The sequence below is a fragment of the Muntiacus reevesi genome, chromosome 1 (genome assembly GCF_963930625.1).
Source record: "Muntiacus reevesi chromosome 1, mMunRee1.1, whole genome shotgun sequence".
NCBI lineage: Eukaryota > Metazoa > Chordata > Mammalia > Artiodactyla > Cervidae > Muntiacus > Muntiacus reevesi.
The window spans coordinates 129,109,890-129,131,373 of NC_089249.1; the positions used below are offsets into that span (position 1 = coordinate 129,109,890).

General features: G+C 37.1%; 1 protein-coding gene across 1 annotated transcript in view; it reads right to left on the bottom strand.

Annotated features, from left to right (window-relative positions):
* Positions 1 to 5,360: 5,360 nt before the first annotated feature.
* The window catches only part of MSH4 (mutS homolog 4), an 89,614-nt gene continuing 73,490 nt past the window's right edge, over positions 5,361 to 21,484 (bottom strand). The window contains exons 18-20 of the mRNA XM_065928287.1: positions 17,701 to 17,875; positions 11,177 to 11,265; positions 5,361 to 7,872 (exon numbers count right to left, since the gene is read on the bottom strand). Of these exons, the coding sequence (XP_065784359.1) occupies positions 7,681 to 7,872; positions 11,177 to 11,265; positions 17,701 to 17,875 (456 nt within the window). The 3' untranslated portion in view covers positions 5,361 to 7,680. The remainder of the gene's footprint in view (positions 7,873 to 11,176; positions 11,266 to 17,700; positions 17,876 to 21,484) is intronic.

The window sequence follows — 21,484 nt, forward strand, 5'->3', positions numbered from 1 at the left end:
TGCATTTTTATAAAATTTTAGGTTTACTCTTTTATTCCATTTTTAAAAGTTATTTTGGCCTTGGAGCATTCTTATTACTCATGGAAAATCTGGTTATATTACTATTCTGAGTTCTGAGGCTTTTACTATCAGTTTGTCCTAGGTTAGGTAAATATTATTTTATATTTTGTATTCATAATAACAAACATTTATTGAGTTACTTTGCAAATAAAATACAGTGCCTGGTAGTAGGGAATAATTAATTAAATTAATAGGTGATCCCTTCCATGAGAGAATTTATAATTCTGTAGTAGCCATGGTCACAAACAATACAAGGCAAAGAATTAGTCAACTAAAGTGCTAGGAGTAGGATGACAGAAATGTATTATGTCTGGAAATAATTAGCTTTAAATTACAACATGGAGCTTGAGTGTTTTGGTATATGATACCTCTGAATACTATATTAGCAGTAGTTTTTTTAGTGAGATATAGTTGCATATAACATTAAAGAGTTTCAAGTATAAACATAATGATCCAATAAATTTATATGCTGTGAAATAGTCACCATAATAAGTCCAGATAACGTCCATCATCTCCCATTACAATTTTTCTTGTGATGAGAACTCAAAACCTACTCTCTTAGCATTTTTGAAATATGCAATACAATATTAACTATAGCTACCACACTGCACATTACATCCTCAGGACATATTTATAATTGAAAGTTTGCACCTTTTGACCATATTCACCCATTTCATCCACCCCCAAATTATATGCATTTTAATACAAATAAAGAAACCATTTTGACCCAGCATCACATTAGTTGAATCTGCATACTCTTTGGTAAGAAAGGAACTTGTTATCTTAAAAAAAAAAAAAAGTATTCTATGACAGTTTTTAGCACTCTGCTTTTTTAATATCTGGAGTATTAGACCCTTCTTTATATAACTAGAGAGAAGTCAACTGTTGGCAGATAAGAACTGGAGAAAATTCTCCACAGGTCTCTCATGTTATGAGTAGAGGAACTGATTGGCGCTCTGAGCACAGGGCAGGTTTGATCGGTGTCTAATGTAATAAAGGCAATGTTTTCCTCCGGGGAAATAAATGGTCAAGCAGGTGTGCTTACATTTTAAAGGACTAGAGTTTTGAAAGCTTGGGGTTCTTCAGCTATAACACCAATCTACTGTGTGCATATCTACCTGGACAACTACACATCTGATGATGGGAGTATGTGGAACCAACACAAACAAGAAGCTCATGCTTCACCACTAGGAATAAAGTCCTTTGTCCGACCCAGTCTTTTGTCTTCTGACGGCAAACATGATACTACGGGAAACTAAACTGCTAGTTTGCATGTAAGTTGAAAATCTTAGGTGCTTCACAGTCCTTGGCAATGAGAACCTGTTCCCCACCTAATCACTGCATTTAGATCCATTTCAGTAGATATGGCAGACAGTATCCATTCTCAGTGTCTATCTGCAATCTGGGAACTGTCAAAATTTTGACAATTCATAAGAAAAGTGTATTATATCAGTTTTATAGTAAGATAAAACAATTGTTTAAGTTTCTTAACAACAGAATAGAAATAGCAAAGTAACAATATAATGAGATCACTTGCTTTTACTCTCATTTTACTTTTAATCCTTTAACCGCATCACAGGGTTGAATTATAGAAATGCTTATTTATTATACTTAAACCCGTGAACTTCCAGATGTTCAAGCTGGTTTTAGAAAAGGCAGAAGAACCAGAAATCAAATTGCCAACATCTGCCGGATCATTGAAAAAGCAAAAGAGTTCCAGGAAAACATCTATTTCTGCTTTATTGACTATGCCAAAGCCTTTGACTGTGTGGATCACAATAAACTGTGGAAAATTCTGAAAGAGATGGGAATACCAGACCACCTGACCTGCCTCTTGAGAAACCTGTATGCAGGTCAGGAAGCAACAGTTAGAACTGGGCATGGAACAGATTGGTTCCAAATAGGAAAAGGAGTATGTCAAGGCTTTATATTGTCATCTTGCTTATTTAACTTATATGCAGAATATATCATGAGAAACACTGGGCTGAATGAGCAGAAGCTGGAATCAAGATTGCTGGGAGAAATATCAATAACTTCAGATATGCAGATGACACCATCCTTATGACAGAAAGTGAAGAAGAACTAAGGAGCATCTTGGTGAGAGTGAAAGAGGAGAGTGAAAAAGTTGGCTTAAAGCTCAACATTCAGAAAACTAAGATCATGGCATCCAGTCCCATCACTTCATGGCAAATAAATGGGGAAGTAGTGGAAACAGTGAGAGACTTTATTTTTGGGGGCTCCAAAATCACTACAGATGGCGATTTCAGCCATGAAATTTAAAGATGCTTACTCCTTGGAAGGAAAGTTACGGCCAACCTAGATAGCATATTAAAAAGCAGAGATATTACTTTGCCAACAAAGGTCCATCAAGTCAAGGCTATGGTTTTTCCAGTAGTCATGTATGGATGTGAGAGTTGGACTAGAAAGAAAGCTGAGCGCCAAAGAATGATTTTGAACTGTAGTGTTGGAGAAGACTCTTGAAGAGTCCCTTAGACTGCAAGGAGATCCAACCAGTTCATCCTAAAGGAGATCAGTCCTGCGTGTTCATTGGAAGGACTGATGTTGAAGCTGAAACTCCAATACTGTGGCCACCTGATGCGAAGAGCTGACTCATCTGAAAAGACCCTGATGCTGGGAAAGATTGAGGGCAGGAGGAGAAGGGGACAAAAGAGGATAAAATGGTTGGATGGCATCACCGACCCAATGCACATGAGTTTGGGTGAACTTCGGGAGTTGGTGATGGACAGGGAGGTCTGACGTGCTGCAGTTCATGGGATCGCAAAGAGTCAGACACGACGAGCGACTGAACTGAACTGAAACTACATGTAATTATGACTGGTCATATTTTAAGCTCATAAATAAATATACAGGAACTTCAAACAACACACAATGTATTCACATTTGAAAATTTTACCAGTAGCATATAAGACAGGTAATTTTTTGGTTGAAAATACATGCTAATATGAAGTAAAAAAATAATCACCTTTAATCTTTTTTCTTTTTTGGCCAGGTCATGCAGCTTGCAGAATTTTTGTTCCTTAACCAGGGATCTAATCTGAGAGCCTGGTAGTCAGAGGGTTGAGTACCAACCATTGGACCACAAGAGAATTCCTTGAAATTTCTTTCTACTGGAATTATTATTTCTATATTTCTCAACATAGTTGATGGAATCACCACCTAGAATCATATTTAACTCTTCCTCCCTGTATTAATTTCCTAGGGCTGCCATAACAAAGTACACAAACTAGACAGCTTAAAACAACAGTAATTTATTATCTCACAGTTCTGGAGCCCAGTAGTCCAAACTGAGGTGTTAGTAGAACCACACTCCCTCTGAAGCCTGTAGGGGAATCCTTCCTTGTCTATTCCTAATTTCTGGCAGTTTCCCAGCAATCTTTGGTATTCCTTGGCTTGTAGATGTATCACTGCAATCCTCTATCTTCACATGGTGCTCTCCGAGTCTCTGTCTTCACATAGTAATCTTATTAAGGACCAGTCATATAGGGGCCCACCCTTCTCCAGTATGATCTCATCTTAACTAACTACACTTGAGATGATCCTATTTCCAAATAAGGTCACATTCTGAGGTACAGGGGGTTAACATTTAATGCTTCTTTTTAAAAAAGACACACTTCAACCAATAACACCTTTCCCTCACTAAAAAATCAGATAAGTCATGAATCATTAATCTGGTTAATCAGCACAAAATCACCTTTATATCTTTCAAATCAATGTTTTCTCTACTCCATCAGACATCCACCATCTCCACTCTCCTCCTTTACACACCCACACACACCTGTTCTCACTCCATTCTGTCACACACATACACACACACACACCTGTTCTCACTCCATTCTGTCACACACACACACACACAACCTGTTCTCACTCCATTCTGTCACACACACACACACGTTCTCACTCCATTCTGTCACACACACACACACACACACACACCCCTGTTCTGACTCCATTCTCACTGTCACACACACACACACACACCCCTGTTCTCACTCCATTCTCACTGTTATGCACACACCCACACACTTGTTCTCACTCCATTCTGTCACACAAACACACACACACACACACACACACACCTGTTCTCACTCCATTCTCACTGTTTCTACTCTTAATCATCAATTCTCTTCTGCACTACTTAAATATTCTTAAACTATCTCATCTTTTTGGTTTGAACCACACATCTCCTTACCATTTATGCTATCACCCAGATGGTCTTTCAAAAGGAAAATCTAATCATGTTATTCCTCTACCACCACCATCCTCTTCTACTCTCCAGGAAACTCTTCTGTCATCTAACGGAGAAACTACATAAAGCACCTTCTTCAACCTTTTGCCACTCTCATATGCACTCTATCCCCCAGATAAACAAAACTGCTTCTGGTGTCACATCTTTTTGCTTTTACATTTGGTGATCCTTAACTAAAATGCTCTTTGTTCCTGAGCACTTGACATATTTTACTACCCTTAAACTCCCTTGAGCCACAAAGAACTGCAAACATTTTTTGGTGCTATTACCCTTCTTATTTTCCTCTACTATTGTACTGACCACATGGTGTTCCAACCCTTCCAGGTGTGCTTTTTTTCTCTTAACTACACCTGAAGTCTACCTCACGGTCAGACATCTTTTGTGCACCTAGTGCACAGCATGTTGTCTGTTCCATAGTAAATATTATTGAATTAGATTTTTCAGTAGTTTTTTTCTTTTTACAGTAAACCTTACTCTGAAACTTTCGCTTGAAGGGAAACATTTAATGTGCTACCAAGAGAGGTTAAACAAAAAAAATTATTTTTTTCCAAAAAATAATTTTGGAAAAAGAGTTTTAAAAATCACTGCTTGTGAAAGAATGATCAGAATAACTTTAAAATATCTTAAATGCATTATTCATTTCACATCTATTAGAATGGCTAATATTTTTTCAAAAACTGACAAGTGCTAAAGAACATGTAGGACAACTGAACCTCTCATACATGGCTGGTAAGAATGCAAAATGGTATAAACCCTCTCGGAAAAAGTTTAGCAGCTTCTCATGAAGTTAAATATATACTTACAATATGACAGAGCCAGTCAACTAAATTAAGTAAATTTTAATAAATTAAAACTTAACATTCACACAAAAATCTGTATCCAAATGTTCATAACAGCTTTATTCATAATCGTCAAAAACAAAATGCCTAAACGTCCTTCAGTGAGTGAGTGAATAAACCATGGTACATAGTCAATACAAACAATGGAATACCAACTAGCAATGGATAAATTCTAAAGTACATGATGCTCACTAAAAGAAGTCAGTCTCCAAAGGTCACAAGCTACCTGATTGGTAAAAACAAAATTAAGGGGAAGAAATCCTTAACCATTCCCACTGAAGACAGAGGTCAGGGAAGAATTTGGCTGCAAAGGGTTAGTACTGAGGAAATCATCTGGTAGTGACTGAACTGTTCTGTATCTTGATTGTGGTAATGGTTCCACAAATTCATAAATGTGCCAAAATTCATAAAATAATAGACTAAAATGAAAATTTAATTTTATTGTATGTAAATTAAAAAATAAACAAATATACATGTTACTTCCCAGGCATGAGGGTTAGCTGCCTTTTTTCTCTACTCCCATGTACCTTAGCCCTAGACTTGAGAAAGATTAATTTATGTGAGGAGAAAGGTGGAGCAGACAAGAATGGCTTTGAGGTGGATTATCAAGGAGTTTGCTACAACATTATGAATATTTATCTTAAAAGACTGGATTATGAGATAATGATCTATAATTTTAGAGAAAGACAAAGGCGAAGAGGTACTAAAGAGGAGAGCAAATAGACCTGAAAATTAAAGAATGGATCGCCTCCCTACCTTTCACCTCTGTCCTATAGCACCATGACTTAATAATTCTATCTTCATCTGACTTGCTTTTTCATGTGCTTCTGCTACACACAAAATGATTGAACAAAAAGCAATTTAATTTTAAGAAGATATAAACCCATTTTTATTTCAGTACTTCAAATCTAAAATAAAACGGATTAATCAGTTGGCTACAGTTTTCGCATCAAAAGCTCTAAATGATGAACAATTTCTTAAAAGTCTGGTGGAATTTAATTTGGCATTAAATGTAAAGGGAAGCTAATACATCTGAGAAAATGATATCTAGCATATTTAGTAGTTTGCACTTGTCTCTGCTGCCTGCTTTTCTTCCACAGCCCTGCTCCCCTTCTGACTTTTATTGCTTCCTCCTTTTCTTCCCTGCCCTCCTAAACAGTGTATGATGCCCTTTTGCTCCTCAATGCCTCCTAGAAACTTGCCACAAGTCTAAATTATCTACCTGCTTTTAGGAATGACCACACAAAATACAATTCATCTCAAAGGTTGTGAATTAAAATGTGGCTAATAGTCAAATTTAAATACTGTGGAGCTCTATTTATAAAACATGATAATAGGAAATATAAGTAGTCTAAAAGGACATTTAAGATATATCTAATGTAAGTACTAACACTAATTTACAGTAATTTTTTTTTAAAAAAAAGAACACGTATCATTCAGATTATAACTTTTCAGCATACCTGGATATTAATATGCAATTAGAATACCAAGAGTTTAATAAAGTCAAAACTATTACATTTTGTAAAATAAAATATGCATACATTAACAAAAATACTTTAAAATTATTTAACAATTTCCCCATGTTAGACCTTTGGGTTGAGATTATGTGATGAAGTCTTTTATTGAGATGGAACTGCAGAAATAAGGTCTTTGAGAAGCTCTTTGAAGTTATTGAACAACTGACAGTCTTCCATTTTCTTTTGTCCATGTATAGAATAAACTTTGGGTAGACTCTAAAAGGTAGTGTGAGCCACATGCCTGTGCAAAAACAATTCTTCATAATGTTTCCTTGTGAATCAACAATTAAGGCAAACATATCAATATTATCTTTCTGCTGCCTTGGTTATTCACCTAAAAAAGATGGTCAAAACTGAAAATTTCGAAAAGGGAAGGGGTTGGTGAGTAGAAAATGGAACACCTGGCTATTAGATAACTACTCCTTCCAGAAATACTCTCTGCGTTATGAAATATCTATTTGCTGAATTTCAACCTTTAGAACTATACTGAATGCCAAAATGAATACTTAAAAACTCTCAATGCTATTCTAACAAACTTCAGATGTATCCAGTGTTGGAATTTGATGGCATTAATTAAGAAATTATTGAGTCATAATAAGAATGCAAAAGAAATATTGGTTCCAAATAAGAGTGTAAAAGAAAACCTCGCATAAGTTTCCAGGCCCACATAGAAAGATTTCTTTTAGCTAAACTATATACGAAAACATGTGAAACCATAACTTATAACATGAAGTTTCATAAAAGAGAAAAGTGTCACATTGGATTTTTTCTAACATAAAAATCAGTTCTTTAAATAGTTCTCATTTCTTTCTTAAGTTATATAACAAACATTTTCTTATACAGAATATATAGACGATAATTCTGATGCTAATATAATGTAATTTTCGATTAAAATATAAAATTTAGCAAATATTTTCTTTTGCTCACAGGAAAAATGAATTCTAGTTTCCTCATATTAAGACATTATTTCATTAGTGTAAGACATGAATTGTTACTATTCTTCAGTCTTTCCTGAATCTTGTTCAGCCCTGGGAAAATCTGCTTCATGCTTCTTTTTGAGATTACTTAAATATGTTCGTAAACTGTCTGGATCCAATTGAGAGTTTCGAGCAGTTTGAACAAGTCTAGTAGCTAGATGGTACACAGCTCTCTGTCTTTCCATCTCAGGGGTACTCCTTTGGTTTTGCTGTTATTGAAAAAAATACAGATAAAAATTAAAATATGATTCTTATTTTGGGAATATTCTATATCCTTTCATAATAAGAATTCAATGGTTAACCAATTTTTTTGGATAAATCAGTCCCATCCAACTAGCAAATAATATACCAGAAAAAATAAATATTATTTTGGAGAATAAAATTTCTCATGAGTATTTACTACTTTATGACAGATCCTTAATCCTTGAAAACCATTTTTCAATGAAAAAAAAACTGCTAAATAGTTCAAGTTTTCTCAATACAACACCAAAAAGTAATAGAAAATCCACCAGAATTATGTCTTACAAACACTTTATCATTGAAAAGTTATGGGAAAATAACATTCTGCTCATTACTATGTAGTGTTCATAATTTTAAATGTCACTCAGAGTACTACTCTGCTATCTCCTACTTTAATTCCCCAGCAGATAAACTGGTGGACAGAATGTGTCATCAGTAAACTGTCACTCAAGAGAGTTCATATATAGAAATTGCTAGAGTCTAAAAGAAAATACTGCTTCAGGGGTAAATTACATTTTTAAAATAAGCAACATAAATAGCTAGTTAAAATTATCCCTTAATTCTTAACAAATTATACTTAAGGATACCCAAGAAATAATGCTTAAAATGGGACTCTTCTAATACTTTGGAAGACCTTTGGATATTCAGTCCTTGAATACCTCCCTTCAGGGTTGGGAGTACAACTAGAAAATTCTTCATTCACTTTTTTGCCTAAGCTAGACAGAGAAATCAGCATTTTTCTCAATATTAACTTTTTAGGTAAAGACTTGGTTTCTGTTCTCTAAGGGAAATACAATCCTTTCAACTCCTTCTACATAGCCAGGAATTTTAGGTAGCCAGGAACTCCTCAATAGCCAGGAATTCTCTCTCTTACTGTCACTATAGAAAAACTGCATACAACTCCATGAGATAGAACATTGATCCATCCACCTATCTGATATACTGATTGATCAACTATCCATTTATCATTTAAACAATAATTATAGCTATTATTATCTATATTCCGGACCCCATAAATTGTATTTACAACTACAGGGGATACAAAAATGTCATCCTGAAATGACAATGGAACTCAAAAACCTGTCTTACACTGAAACATACATGTTTACAAGCAATTGATTAATCTTGAAAAGTTCCATAAGGGAGATACAAAAATATTCAGAGGAAAGAAAATTCACTTCCAGTTTGGGTCAAGAAAGGCTTCAGTAGGATGAAGTATGGGTAGCCATTCCTTTCTCTAGGGGCTATTTCCAACCTACATTGCAGGCAGATTCTTTACTGTCTGGGCCACCAGGGAAGCCCTATTTAAAATGAATCTTCGAGAGAACAGCATCGAAACATGTATATTATCTAGGGTGAGACAGATCACCAGCCCAGGTTGGATGCATGAGACAAGTGCTCAGGGCTGGTGCACTGGGAAGACCCAGAGGGATCAGGCAGAGAGGGAGGTGGGAGGGGGGATCGGGATGGGGAATACAAATCCATGGCTGATTCATGTCAATGTATGGCAAAAACCACTACAATATTGTAAAGTAATTAGCCTCCAACTAATAAAAATAAATGAAAAAATAAATAAATAAATAAAATGAATCTTGATGGGTAGAAGAGCCTAGAAGGAAAGATATTCCAGATGAAGGAAACAGAGAGAGCAAACACATTAGAAAATGTGATACACGATCAGGTCAAAATGATGAAATGACAAGTAACTCAATGTGGCAGAAATGTAGAAAAGGGAGGGAACCTACTGCATAGTCCTAATGAGATGTAATTAAGAAGAAGAATTCATAGACTCTTAAGCATCCATGGGAGATATGAAAGTGAAGAGAAGAAAAGGTTTTTTAAAAGATGAGAAATTTAATTTTGGACCTATCGAAGAGAAAATATAAGCAAAGGTTTTAAGAAGAAATATGGAGAAAAATATACAGATTGAGTCAAAAAGAAATGAAAGTGGAAGCTGAGGAAAGGATGAGAATCACCAAGAGTATAGAATTCTAAACAAAGAAATGGTAAAATCTTAGGAATACTTCTATTTGGTAGATGGAATAACAGAAAGCACCAGTGAAGAAGGGAAAGAAGTCATCACCAAAGAGGTAGAAATATGAGAATTACTCAGTAAAATATTCAGTTAAAGGGAGGTTATATTAATTTGCAGTGGATAAAGCTAGCCTATCTTGAATATATTTTGAGCAGCATCAGGAAATCTAAAAACTGGAAGACTACTGGAGAGGTTGCCCATAATTGGAATTTGGCAAGAGGAATTCTGAAGAACTAGGTAATAAGAGGCTCTTCAGAACTGGACCACTGCCAAAATCACTGGTGAAAAATTCCAGTGGAATAACTAGGCAAGTAAAGTCATAAAAGCAGTTGAGATCTAAAGACTGATGGATGTAAAAAAAAAAACTGAAGGCAGGTTAAGAAAGAGTAAATGATAAAAGAAAGGTTAATACTGAAGAAAATTTATACTGCACCTAATTTAATTTACTGAATATGATGGATTCTTAAAACAATATAAAGCAACCTGATGCAAAAAAAAAAAAAATAAAAGATTTCCAAATTTTCAGTTACCAGATGTAAATTCAGTGTTGGATTTACTGCTTCCTAGCAAATCACTTAATCTCTGTGAACCTCAGCTGTAAAAATGTAAGTAAAAATGATAACTTTATTATTTATCTTTAATTAAACCTAACTACTTCATGAAGAATTATGAGGCTTATATATGATAGTGGATACAAGAGCTTTGAAAACTATTTTTAAAGATATGAAATGTTGTGCATAGTATTTCTTTTTTTCTTTCTTTCTTTTTTTTTTTTTTTTTGGCTGTGCCAAATCTTAATTGCAGCATGTGGAATCTTTAGTGTGGCATGTTGGGATCTAGTTTCCTGACTAGTGATCAAGCCCAGGCCCCTACATTGGGACTGTGGAGCCTTAACCATTGGACCACCAGAGAAGTACCATGATTTTTATTTTTAATGCTTATTTAAAGAGATTTCTTTTCTTATCATAAAGTCAGTGTAGCAATAAGGACCAGAGGAACTGAACTGTTAACTTTTGTCTCCTATCTTATTAGTAGATTTTCTAGGGACAGTTATAATACATCAAACCAAAAAGGTTTTGAGAAGTAAAAGGGATTTCCTTTATTTAGGAAATAGGTTTTTGTTTTAAATGTTTTAATTATTCCTTATTATATATTTAGATCCAAGATCATAATAAACATGTACACTAAAAGTATTTTCTTAATTTGAAAAATAATTCTTATTGCTAAAATTTCCTTACCAAAATCTGTCTGGTAATTCGAGTTGTGATGTCTTTGGCATCCAAGACAATTGATGGTGGGAGTGATGACACCTCTGCAGCTTTTAATCCTAAAATTATAAACAATGGGACTTCAATATTATTACTTGTAGTTTTGCTATGTTGGTTTAATCAGTATTAAACTTTTCTTCACAGATTTAAACATTCTTTCTTAGGTATTTATGAACTACTTCTTAAAATTAAGTTTCCAAGTTCTGAGTGACAATTTACCAATTATTAGATTTAATAACTTGTTAAGACATGTAAGACAAATTAGAATATCAATTACCTCTCAAGATACCTCTGAGACAGAAAACATGAAAGGGAAAGAAAAAGGTAATTAGAAAATCAGATAATAGTAGTAACATTGAAATTCCAACTACACATTCAGTTGGTTTATAACTCAAAGGACATAATGGGTTTTGCAGAATAGAAAAAAGTGTAGTCACAGATAAGCTTACAGCTGAGTACTCATATATTTAGTAGATCAATGAAAGAGGAATTTCTCAGAAGTGACTACTCCATGGAAATTCAAATACCAGTAATATTCTCATGCTCTTAGATTTTTATTGTATCAGTGTCTCACAGATTTTCTATTATATTCTAATAGTTTATTTATTGCTTTAGAGGCAATAGAAGCAACATCAACATTTATTTAGAAGTTAGTAACTGCTAGGCACTGTGGTAACCAGTTCATATTTGATAATTCATTTAATCCTCACAAATCCACATATATCACCATTTAATAGATGAAGCTGAGGCTTATAAAGATTAAACATCTGATACAAATTAAGTTATATATTTGATTTTCCCATTTCAAATAGCAAAGCAAAGATGTTTTTTTCACTCTCACAAAGAACAGTCATAGCTAAAATAATTTTGGGAAATTTATCTGTAAAAGTCCAGTTTGTGGGTCGTCTGCATGGCGACTCTATAGTGGGGCTAATGGCAACTTTCTCCAAGAGGACTTATGCCATACACTATGCCCCCCAGGTCTGCTGTAGCCAGAGCCCTTGTACCTGTGGCAGGTCACTGCTGTCCCATTCTTCCGCAGTAGACACTCAAACACGCAAAAAGCAGGTCTGACTCAGTTTCTTGTGGAATTTGCTGCTCCTTTTCCTGGGTTCTGGTACATACAAGGTTTGTTCACTCCCTCCGAGTCTCTCTGGCGAGTCTGAGATTTGATTTTAAAACATGATTGCATCCCTCCTGCCGTCTTGTTGGGGCTTCTACTTTGCCCTTGGATACAGGATATGTTTTTTTGGTGAGATCCAACATTCTCCTATAGATGGTTGTTCAGCAACTAGTTGCAATTTTGGTGTTCTCACAGGAAAAGATGAGTGCAGTTCTTTCCACTCCACTATCTTCCATTCAGTACAGTTCAGTTGTTCAGTCATGTCCGACTCTTTGCAACCCCATGAACTGCAGCACACCAGGCGTCCCTGTCCATCACCAACTCCTGGAGCCTACCCAAATGCATGTCCACTGAGTCGGTAATGCCGTCCCCTTCTCCTCCTGCTCTCAATCTGTCCCAGCATCAGGGTCTTTTCAAATAAGTCAGCTCTTTGCATCAGATGGCCAAAGTATTGGAGTTTCAGTTTCAACATCAGTCCTTCCAATGAACACCCAGGACTGATTTTCTTTAGGATGGACTGGTTGGATCTCCCTGCAGTCCAAGGGACTCTCAAGTGTCTTCTCCAACACCACAATTCAAAAGCATCAATTCTTCGGTGTTCAGCTTTCTTTATAGTCCAACTCTCACATCCATACATGACCACTGGAAAAACCATAGCCTTGACTAGATGGATCTTTGTTGACAAAGCAATGTCTCTGCTTTTTAATATGCCATCTAGGTTGGCCATAACTTTCCAAGGAGTAAGTATCTTTTAATTTCATGGCTGCAATCACCATCTGCAGTTATTTTGGAGCCCCAAAAAATAAAGTCAGCCACGTTTCTAATGTTTCCCCATCTATTTGCCATGAAGTGATGGAACCGGATGCCATTATCTTAGCTTTCTGAATGTTGAGCTTTAAGCCAACATTTTCACTCTCCTCTTTCACTTTTATCAAGATGCTCTTTAGTTCTTCACTTTCTGCCATAAGCGTGGTGTCATCTGAATATCTGAGGTTATTGATATTTATCCCGGCAATCTTGAATCCAGCTTGTGCTTCATCCAGCCCAGTGTTTCTCACGATATACTCTGCCACTATCTTAGATTTAGATTATATCAAAGAAGTTCTCGCACTGTTGCACAGTTCTAGGGCCCACAACAGATTTCCTAACCTGGGAACCTGGCAAAGGGCCCGAGAACCCCGAGGGAATTTGACTTTGAAGGCCACAGGGATTTGATAACAAAACTTCCAAAGGACTGGGGAAACAGACTGTTCGAGGGCACAACAAAACCTTGGGTGCACCAGGACCCAGGAACAGGAGCAGTGACCCTGTAAGAGGCTGAACCAGACTTGCCTGTGAGTGTCCAGTCTCTGATGAAGGTGTGGGTCAACTGTGGCCTGCCACAGGGTCAGGGGCACTGACCACAACAGTCCTGGGAGCGGCATTGTACTGGGGTAAGTCCTTAGAAGGAGGTCGCCATAACTGCCATTACTCCTGCAATAGTTTGGCGTGAGGCCAAACTATGGGAGAGACCACAACCACACCACATCAGCAGAAAACTGGATTAAAGATGTACTGAGGATGGTGCCACCCATCAGAGCAAGACCCAGTTTTCCACACAGGGAGTCCCTCCCATCAGGAAGTTTCCACAAACCTCTTATCCTCATCCATCAGAGGGCAGACAGAATGAAAACCATAATTACAGGAAATTAACCAAACTGGTCACATGGATCACAGACTTGTTTAACTCAATGAAACTATGAGCCATGCCACGTAGAACCACTCAAAATAGACAGGTCATGGTGGGGAGTTCTGATAAAATGTGGTCCATTGGAGAAGGGAACGGCAAACCATTTAAGCATTCTTGCCTTGAAACCCTGAGAACAGTATGAAAAGGCAAATATATGACACTGAAAGATGAACTTCCCAGGTCAGGAGGGCCCAATATGGTACTGGAGAAGAGTGATAAATAGCTCCAGAAGGAATAAAGAGGCTGAGCCAAAACAGAAACAACGCCCAGTTGTGGCTGTGTCTAGAGGTGAAAGTAAAGTCTAATGCTGTAAAGAACAATATTGCTTAGGAATCTGGAATGTTAGGCCTGTGTTTCCAGGTAAATTGGAAGTAGTCAAACAGGAACTGGCAAGAGTGAACATTGACATTTTAGGAATCAGTGAACTAAAATGGACTGGATTGGGTGAATTTAATTCAGATGACAATTATATCTACTAGTGTGGCGAAGAATCCCTTAGAAGAAATAGAGTAGCTCTCATAGTCAACAAGAGTCCAAAATGCAGTACTAGGGTGCAATCTTAAAAATAACAGAATGATTTCTGTTCATTTCCAAGGCAAACCATTCAATATCACAGTAATACAAGTCTTTGCCCCAACCACTAATGCCAAAGAAGCTGAAGTTGAGTAGTTCTATGAAGACCTACAAGACCTTCTAGAACTAACACCCAAAAAAGATATCCTTTTCATAATAGGGGACTGGGATGCAAAAGTAGGAAGTGAAGAGATACCTGAGTAACAGGCAAGTTTGGCTTTGGAGTACAAAATGAAGCAGGGCAAAGGCTAACAGAGTTTTGCTGAGAGAAAACACTGTTCATAGCAAACACTCTCTTCCAACAAAACAAGAGACAACTCTACACATGAAAATCACCAGATGGTCAATACCAAAATCAGACTGATTATATTTGTTGCTGAAGATGGAGAAGCTCCATATAGTTAGCAAAAACAAGACTGGGAGCTGATTGTGGCTCACATAATGAATTCTTAATTGCAAAGTTCAGACTTAAACTGAGGAAAGTAGGGAAAAATCACTAGGCCATTCAAGTAGGATCTAAATCAAATCCCTTACAATTTTACAGTGGAAGTGACAAACAGATTCAAGAGATTAGATCTGATAGACAGAGTGCCTGAAGAATATTATACAGGAGGCGGTGATCAAAACCACTCCCAAGAAAAAGAAATGATAAAAGGCAAAATGGTTGTCTCAGGATGTCTTACAAATAGCTGAGAAAAGAAGAGAAGTGAAAGGCAAAGGAGGAAAGGAAAGATATACCCATCTGAATGCAGAGTTCCAAAGAATAGCAAGGAGAGATAAGAAAGCCTTCCTCAGTGAACAATGCAAAGAAATAGATGGAAACAACAAAATGGCAAAGCAGCAGAGATCTCTTTAAGAAAATGAGAGATACCAAGGGTGCATTTTGTGCAAAGATGGGCACAGTAAAGGACAGAAATGGTATGGACCTAACAGAAGCAGAAGATATTAAGAAAAGGTGGCAAAAATACATAAAAAACTACACAAAAAAGATCTTAATGACCTAGATAACCACAATGGTGTGATCACACACCTAGAGGAAGCATGTTAAAGTGCGAAACCAAGCGGGCTTAGGAAGCATTACTACGAACAATGCTAGTGGAGGTGATGGAATTCCAGCTGAGCTATTCCAAATCCTCAGAGATGATGCTGTGAAAGTGCCGCACTCAATATGCCAGCACATTTGGAAAACTCAGCAGTGGTCACAGGACTGGAAAAGGTCAGTTTTCCTTCTAATCCCAAAGAAGAGCAGTGCCAAAGAATGTTCAAACTACAATACAATTGCACTCATCTCACATGCTAGCAAAGTAATGCTCAAAATTCTCCAAGCTAGGTTTCAACAGTACGTGAACCGAGAACTTCCAGATGTTCAAGTTGGATTTAGAAAAGGCAGAGGAACCAGAGATCAAACTGCCAACATCCACTGGATCATAGAAAAAGCAAGAGAATTCCACAGAAACATCGACTTCTGCTTCATTGACAAGGGTAAAGTCTTTGTGTGGATCACAACAAACAGTGGAAAATTCTGAAAGAGATGTGAATACCAGACAACCTTACATGCCTCCTGAGAAATCTGTATGCAGGTCAAGAAGCAACAGCTAGAACCAGACATGGAACAATGGACTGGTTCCAAGCTGGTAAAGGAGTACATTGAGGCTGTATATTGTCTCCCTGCTTATTTAACTTATATACAGAGTAAATCATGCGAAATGCTGGGCTGGATGAAGCACAAGCTGGGATCAAGTTTGCCAGAAGAAATAGCAAAAACCTCAGATATGCAGATGACACACCATAGTGGAAGAAAGCTAAGAGGAACTAAAGACCCTCTTAATGAAGGAGAAAGAGGAGAGTGAAAAAGCTGGCTTAAAATTCAACAGTCAGAAAACGAAGATCATGGTATCTGGTCCCACCACTTCTTGGCAAATAGATGGGAACAGTGAGAGACTTTATTTTCTCGGGCTCCAAAATCACTGCAGATGGGGACAGAAGCCATGAAATTAAAATACATTTGCTCCTTGGAAGAAAAGCTATGACAAACCTAGACAGCATGTTAAAAAGCAGAAACACTAATTTGCCAACAAAGGTCTGTATATTCAAAGCTATGGTTTTCCAGTAGTCATGTATGGATGTGAGAGTTGGACCATAAAGAAGGCTGAGCTCTGAAGAATTAATATTTTTGGAACTGTGGTGTTGGAAAAGACTCCTGATAGTCCCCTGGACTGCAAGGAGATCAAACCAGTCAATCCTAAAGGAAATCAATCCTGAACATTCATTGGAAGGACTAATGCTGAAGCTGAAGCTCCAATACTTTGGCCATCTGATAAGAAGAGCCAACTCACTAGAAAAGACCCTGATGCTAGGAAAGATTGAAGGTGGGAGGAGAAGGGGACGACAGAGAATGAGATGATTGGATGGCATCACCGACTCAGTGGACATTAGTTTGAGCAAGCTCCAGGAGACGGTGAAGGACAGGGAAGTCTGGTGTGCCGCGTCAGACATGACTGAGCGACTGAACAACAACAAATGTAAAAGTCAACTGAAAATTCCCTGAATCTGTCAACTTTACATGTATCACAATGATTTAGATAGAAAATATCTAACCAATTTTATGAACACACATAATTTGCTAACACATTCCATTTTAAGACTTAAGATTTAATTATCAAGTTCTCCAAATTTGAAGAAAACCGAGGAAGGACCTTGTTACTAAAAGAGTGTCTAAGAAATATATACTTTCCAATTCGGTATATAACTTTCAAGTATAACTAAATTACATTTTCCTAAGTATAGAAACTATACTTCTGGGGCTCCCATGTATTATAATTCTATATAGTTACTGTCAATATGTTTTTGAAACAAGCTTAATACATAAAAATGTGAATTTGACATAGAAAATACAGTCTTAGAGCATGTAAGCATTCAAAAGAATGAAAGATAAAATTGCTTAGACTGATAGTCAAATAAACAGGAAAGAAAGTTTATCTTATAAGAATATATAGTATTTCAGCATATACACACATGTATATACACATATATATATAGTATACACATATAAAATTTCTATATGCATACCATAATTTTTTTCTTCTGTGAGTCCCTTAGAAAGTTTGTAGGTATACAAGATTGCTTCCTTATTTCTTGAAGTGTTCTTTACATGTTGAACTTCAAAATGCACATTTTCTACATTAGGATACAAAACATCTATCTGGCACAGTTCCAGGAAATGTGTAGCAAACAGTGTAAATGCCTAGAATATATAATGAATATCAGTATTTTTAAATGCACTAGAAATTTTTAACTATTTAAACATAAAATTTATTTTAACTTATTAATTAGCTTCGCAGAAATGTAATGAAACTTGTGAACTTTGAGGCTAACGTGGTCAACTCATCTTAAAAATGTTTTGAAATTTTACGTTCAATGAGGGAAACACTTATGATGTTTACACAAACACATGTATGTTACATTATGGAAAAAAGAACAAATGCAAAAATCCTAAAAGAAAGAATCTGAAGATATTGAAAGGATGAAGTTTACCAGAAATATAGCTATTAACTGAGGTAATCATTTATTAGAGAAGTTACCCACAAACAAAATCATAACATTTTCCTCACTTTAGAAAAACTTTACTTTAAAAGTAAATTCCTCCCATATAAGTAGTTTAGGGAAAGTGAAATCAGTGGATTATCTTAGGTATTTGAAACTGCATAGGTTTTTGCTTTTATATCTGTTTTATGTTAGGGTTAGGTACTTATACAGGGGGAATAAAAGGTTGAGAACACTGCTTAGTACAATGATTCTTCAACTTTAGTAATCCCCTGGGGAGCTTGTTAAAGATGCAAATTATTGATGCTTATCCCCCTCACATTCTCAACCAGCAACTGTAACTTAGGGCCCCAGGAAATTGCATTTTCCCTAAGCACTTTAGGTGATTTTGATGGAGATGGTTCAAGTGACTTAAGACCAGCACAGTGGCTTCCTGCCCTGTGTTCAGAGTTCCTAAAGCAGATATGACTAATTATGTTTTAAGACACCAGAGAGAAATGAAATATATGATTAGAGGAAATTTTAAATAGTAAAACATTAAGAAGAAAATATTTGACTGGCAAATGACTATCAGTTATGGAAAGGAGTTAGCAAGGGGAGGAATGGTTCTGTGTATGACAGAAGAATATGTAATAAATCTCAACTATTAAATCAAAAGGGGGTATAAAACAAACAAAATTTATAAAGCAACAGGAAAATTTTTTCTTAGAAGTTTATTTTTGGCCGTGCTGGGTCTTCATTGCTGCCTGTCGGCTTTCTCTGGTTGTGGTGAGTGGGAGCTACTCTCTAGTTGCCGTGCACAGGTTTCTCACTGCAGTGGCTTCTCTTGTTTCAGAGTACGGGCTCTAGTGTGCATAGGCTCAGAAGGTACAGTGCATGGCCTTAGTCATCTTGCAGCATGTGGAATTTTCCCAGGCCAGGGATCAAACCCATGCTCCCTGCACTGGCAGTCAGATTCTTAACCACTAGAAAACCAGGCTAGTCCCAAGAAAATATTCAGAAACCCAGTAAACTATTTAGAAGCTAGAGACAATGTTCATAATAACAATTATGTCCTCAAATTTTATGCATGCATATTCAGTTGCTCAATCGTGTCTAACTCTTTGTGACCCCAGGGACTGTAGCCCTCCAGGCTCCTCTGTCCATGGAATTTTCCAGGCAAGAATACTGGAGTGGGTTGCCTTTTTCTACTCCAGGGGATCTTCCTGACCCAGGGATCAAACCCACATCTCTTGTGTCTCTTGCATTGGCAGGTGGATTCTTTACCACTGTGCCACCTGGGAGGCCCATACTATTAATCAGATACATGCAAATTAAAGAAATTGTGAGGTATCATCTTAAAGATACTACAATATCTTTTTTTTATTAAGACAGTAAATTTGGTTCCCTCATCATTGCTGATGGCATTATAAGCTGCAACAGCCCTTTGGAAAGTAGCATTGTGGGCTGTTTAATCAGACCCTCTGGCTTTATCACCTCGACTTTGCTGCCTGCTCTAAGAAATGCCAGCCTGTTGACAGCAACCCTGGTCTTGGGTCCTGCTCTGCACACATCCTCGACCAGATGAATCCTCACACTTTTCCTGTGACATACTTGTATTTCACCCCCATAAGAGGGGCTCTTACATCCTCGTCTATTAAATTTTATATATCAAATCAATCTATTATAGTAACTCCATAAATTCTATTTCAAGTTAATTTGATTTAACAAATAATTATTCAGAACCTTTATATTGCAAAAAGTGTACTAGGCAGTAAAGATACTAGGTTAGGAAAATAATAATTAACTTTAAGCTCCTTAAAAGTAAGTAGCAGTAATTATATTTTTACTATTAAGCCAGCTGCTTCAGGATAGTGGAGAACGTAAGACAAGTGAATTCCATGAACATGAGCCCAGGGCACTGCATTTGCTATGAAATGAGTTCCTTAATCAGAAGCAGTTCTGCGGTTCTGTGTGGAATATCATGACAGTGGATAAAGCATTCTGTTAGGTTCATGGGTTGCAGTTTTTGCAGAAGTCATACATTCAGGGAAGGCAAATCTGTATCCAGCATAAGTATCCCAGTCCAGTAAGAACAAACTGCTGCCCCTTTCACAGTGGAAGTGGTCCAACATAATCAACCCACCAATAGGCAACAGGTTAATCACCTTGGGGAATGGCAATGTATCAGAGGCTCAGTTTTGGTCACTGCAGCAGACAGACTGGGCACTCAGGGATGGCTGTGGCCAGGCTGGCCACAGTGGGTAGAAATCTATGTTGCTGAACCTATGGATAACCTCCATCCATGCCCTGTGGCACTTTGTCCATGAGCCTATTGGTGATGGCAGGGTGGCTAGGGAAAGAGGCTGACTGGTATCCATAGAACAAGTCATCCTATTCACTTGATTATTAAAATTCTTTTCTCTTGAGGCCAGTCTTTGGTGAATATTCACATGAAATAAATATCTTTACTTTTTTAAATCTATTCCAAGGATTTATCCACATTCCTCTTCTCCAAATATCCTTGCCACCAGTTTTCTAAAAATGTTCCTTTAAAGTCAGACCACTGGCCACAGCCCATGAATTTATATATACTCACATATCTGGCCATTTCTCGTTACAAGCAAAATGAACAACCAAGTACAATGCTTGAAGTTTTGCCCAATCAGACAATTTTCCTTTACCAGTGCTTTTTGGGGACTTGAAAGGGACTATAGTACTAGAGCTGTTCACTTTTGGATGACACCTGAATGTCATGCAAAACCATCTGTAAACAAGGCAATTCTCCTCCCCTGTCAACTCTCTAAGAGGCAACTGGTACAAAGTGAGAAAGAGAAAGCAGTGCAGCAGGAATGAGCAGTTGGGCCATTTCTTCACGGAACTTACTTGTGACTTCAGGGCCTCTCTGGTCCAGTCGTGTACATACCCCTTCCATTTGATGATGGAGTGCTGCTGTGCATGCCCAACTTTAACATCCAGCTCATAATGGGTAGCTCAGGTCACATGATAATTTGGTGGCCTGTGGTTAATCGTTCAGTCTCTACTAAAGCACAGAAGCTGTCTATAAGCTGTTGCTCAAAAGAAAAGTAGTTATCTACAGAGGATGGCAGAGCTTTGCTCCAAAGTCCTAATGCCCTGTGCTGCAATTCACCTACAAACAACCTGTCAAAGAGTCCAAACAGCACCTCTGATACGTCACTGACACTTCAGAGACTATTGGATCTGCTTGATCATATGGCCTAAGTAGAAGAGCAGCTTGCAAGGCTGAACCTGTTATAGACTATCACACTAAGGTCACTTGGTAGATGGGCTGAAGTAACACATCCAAAGA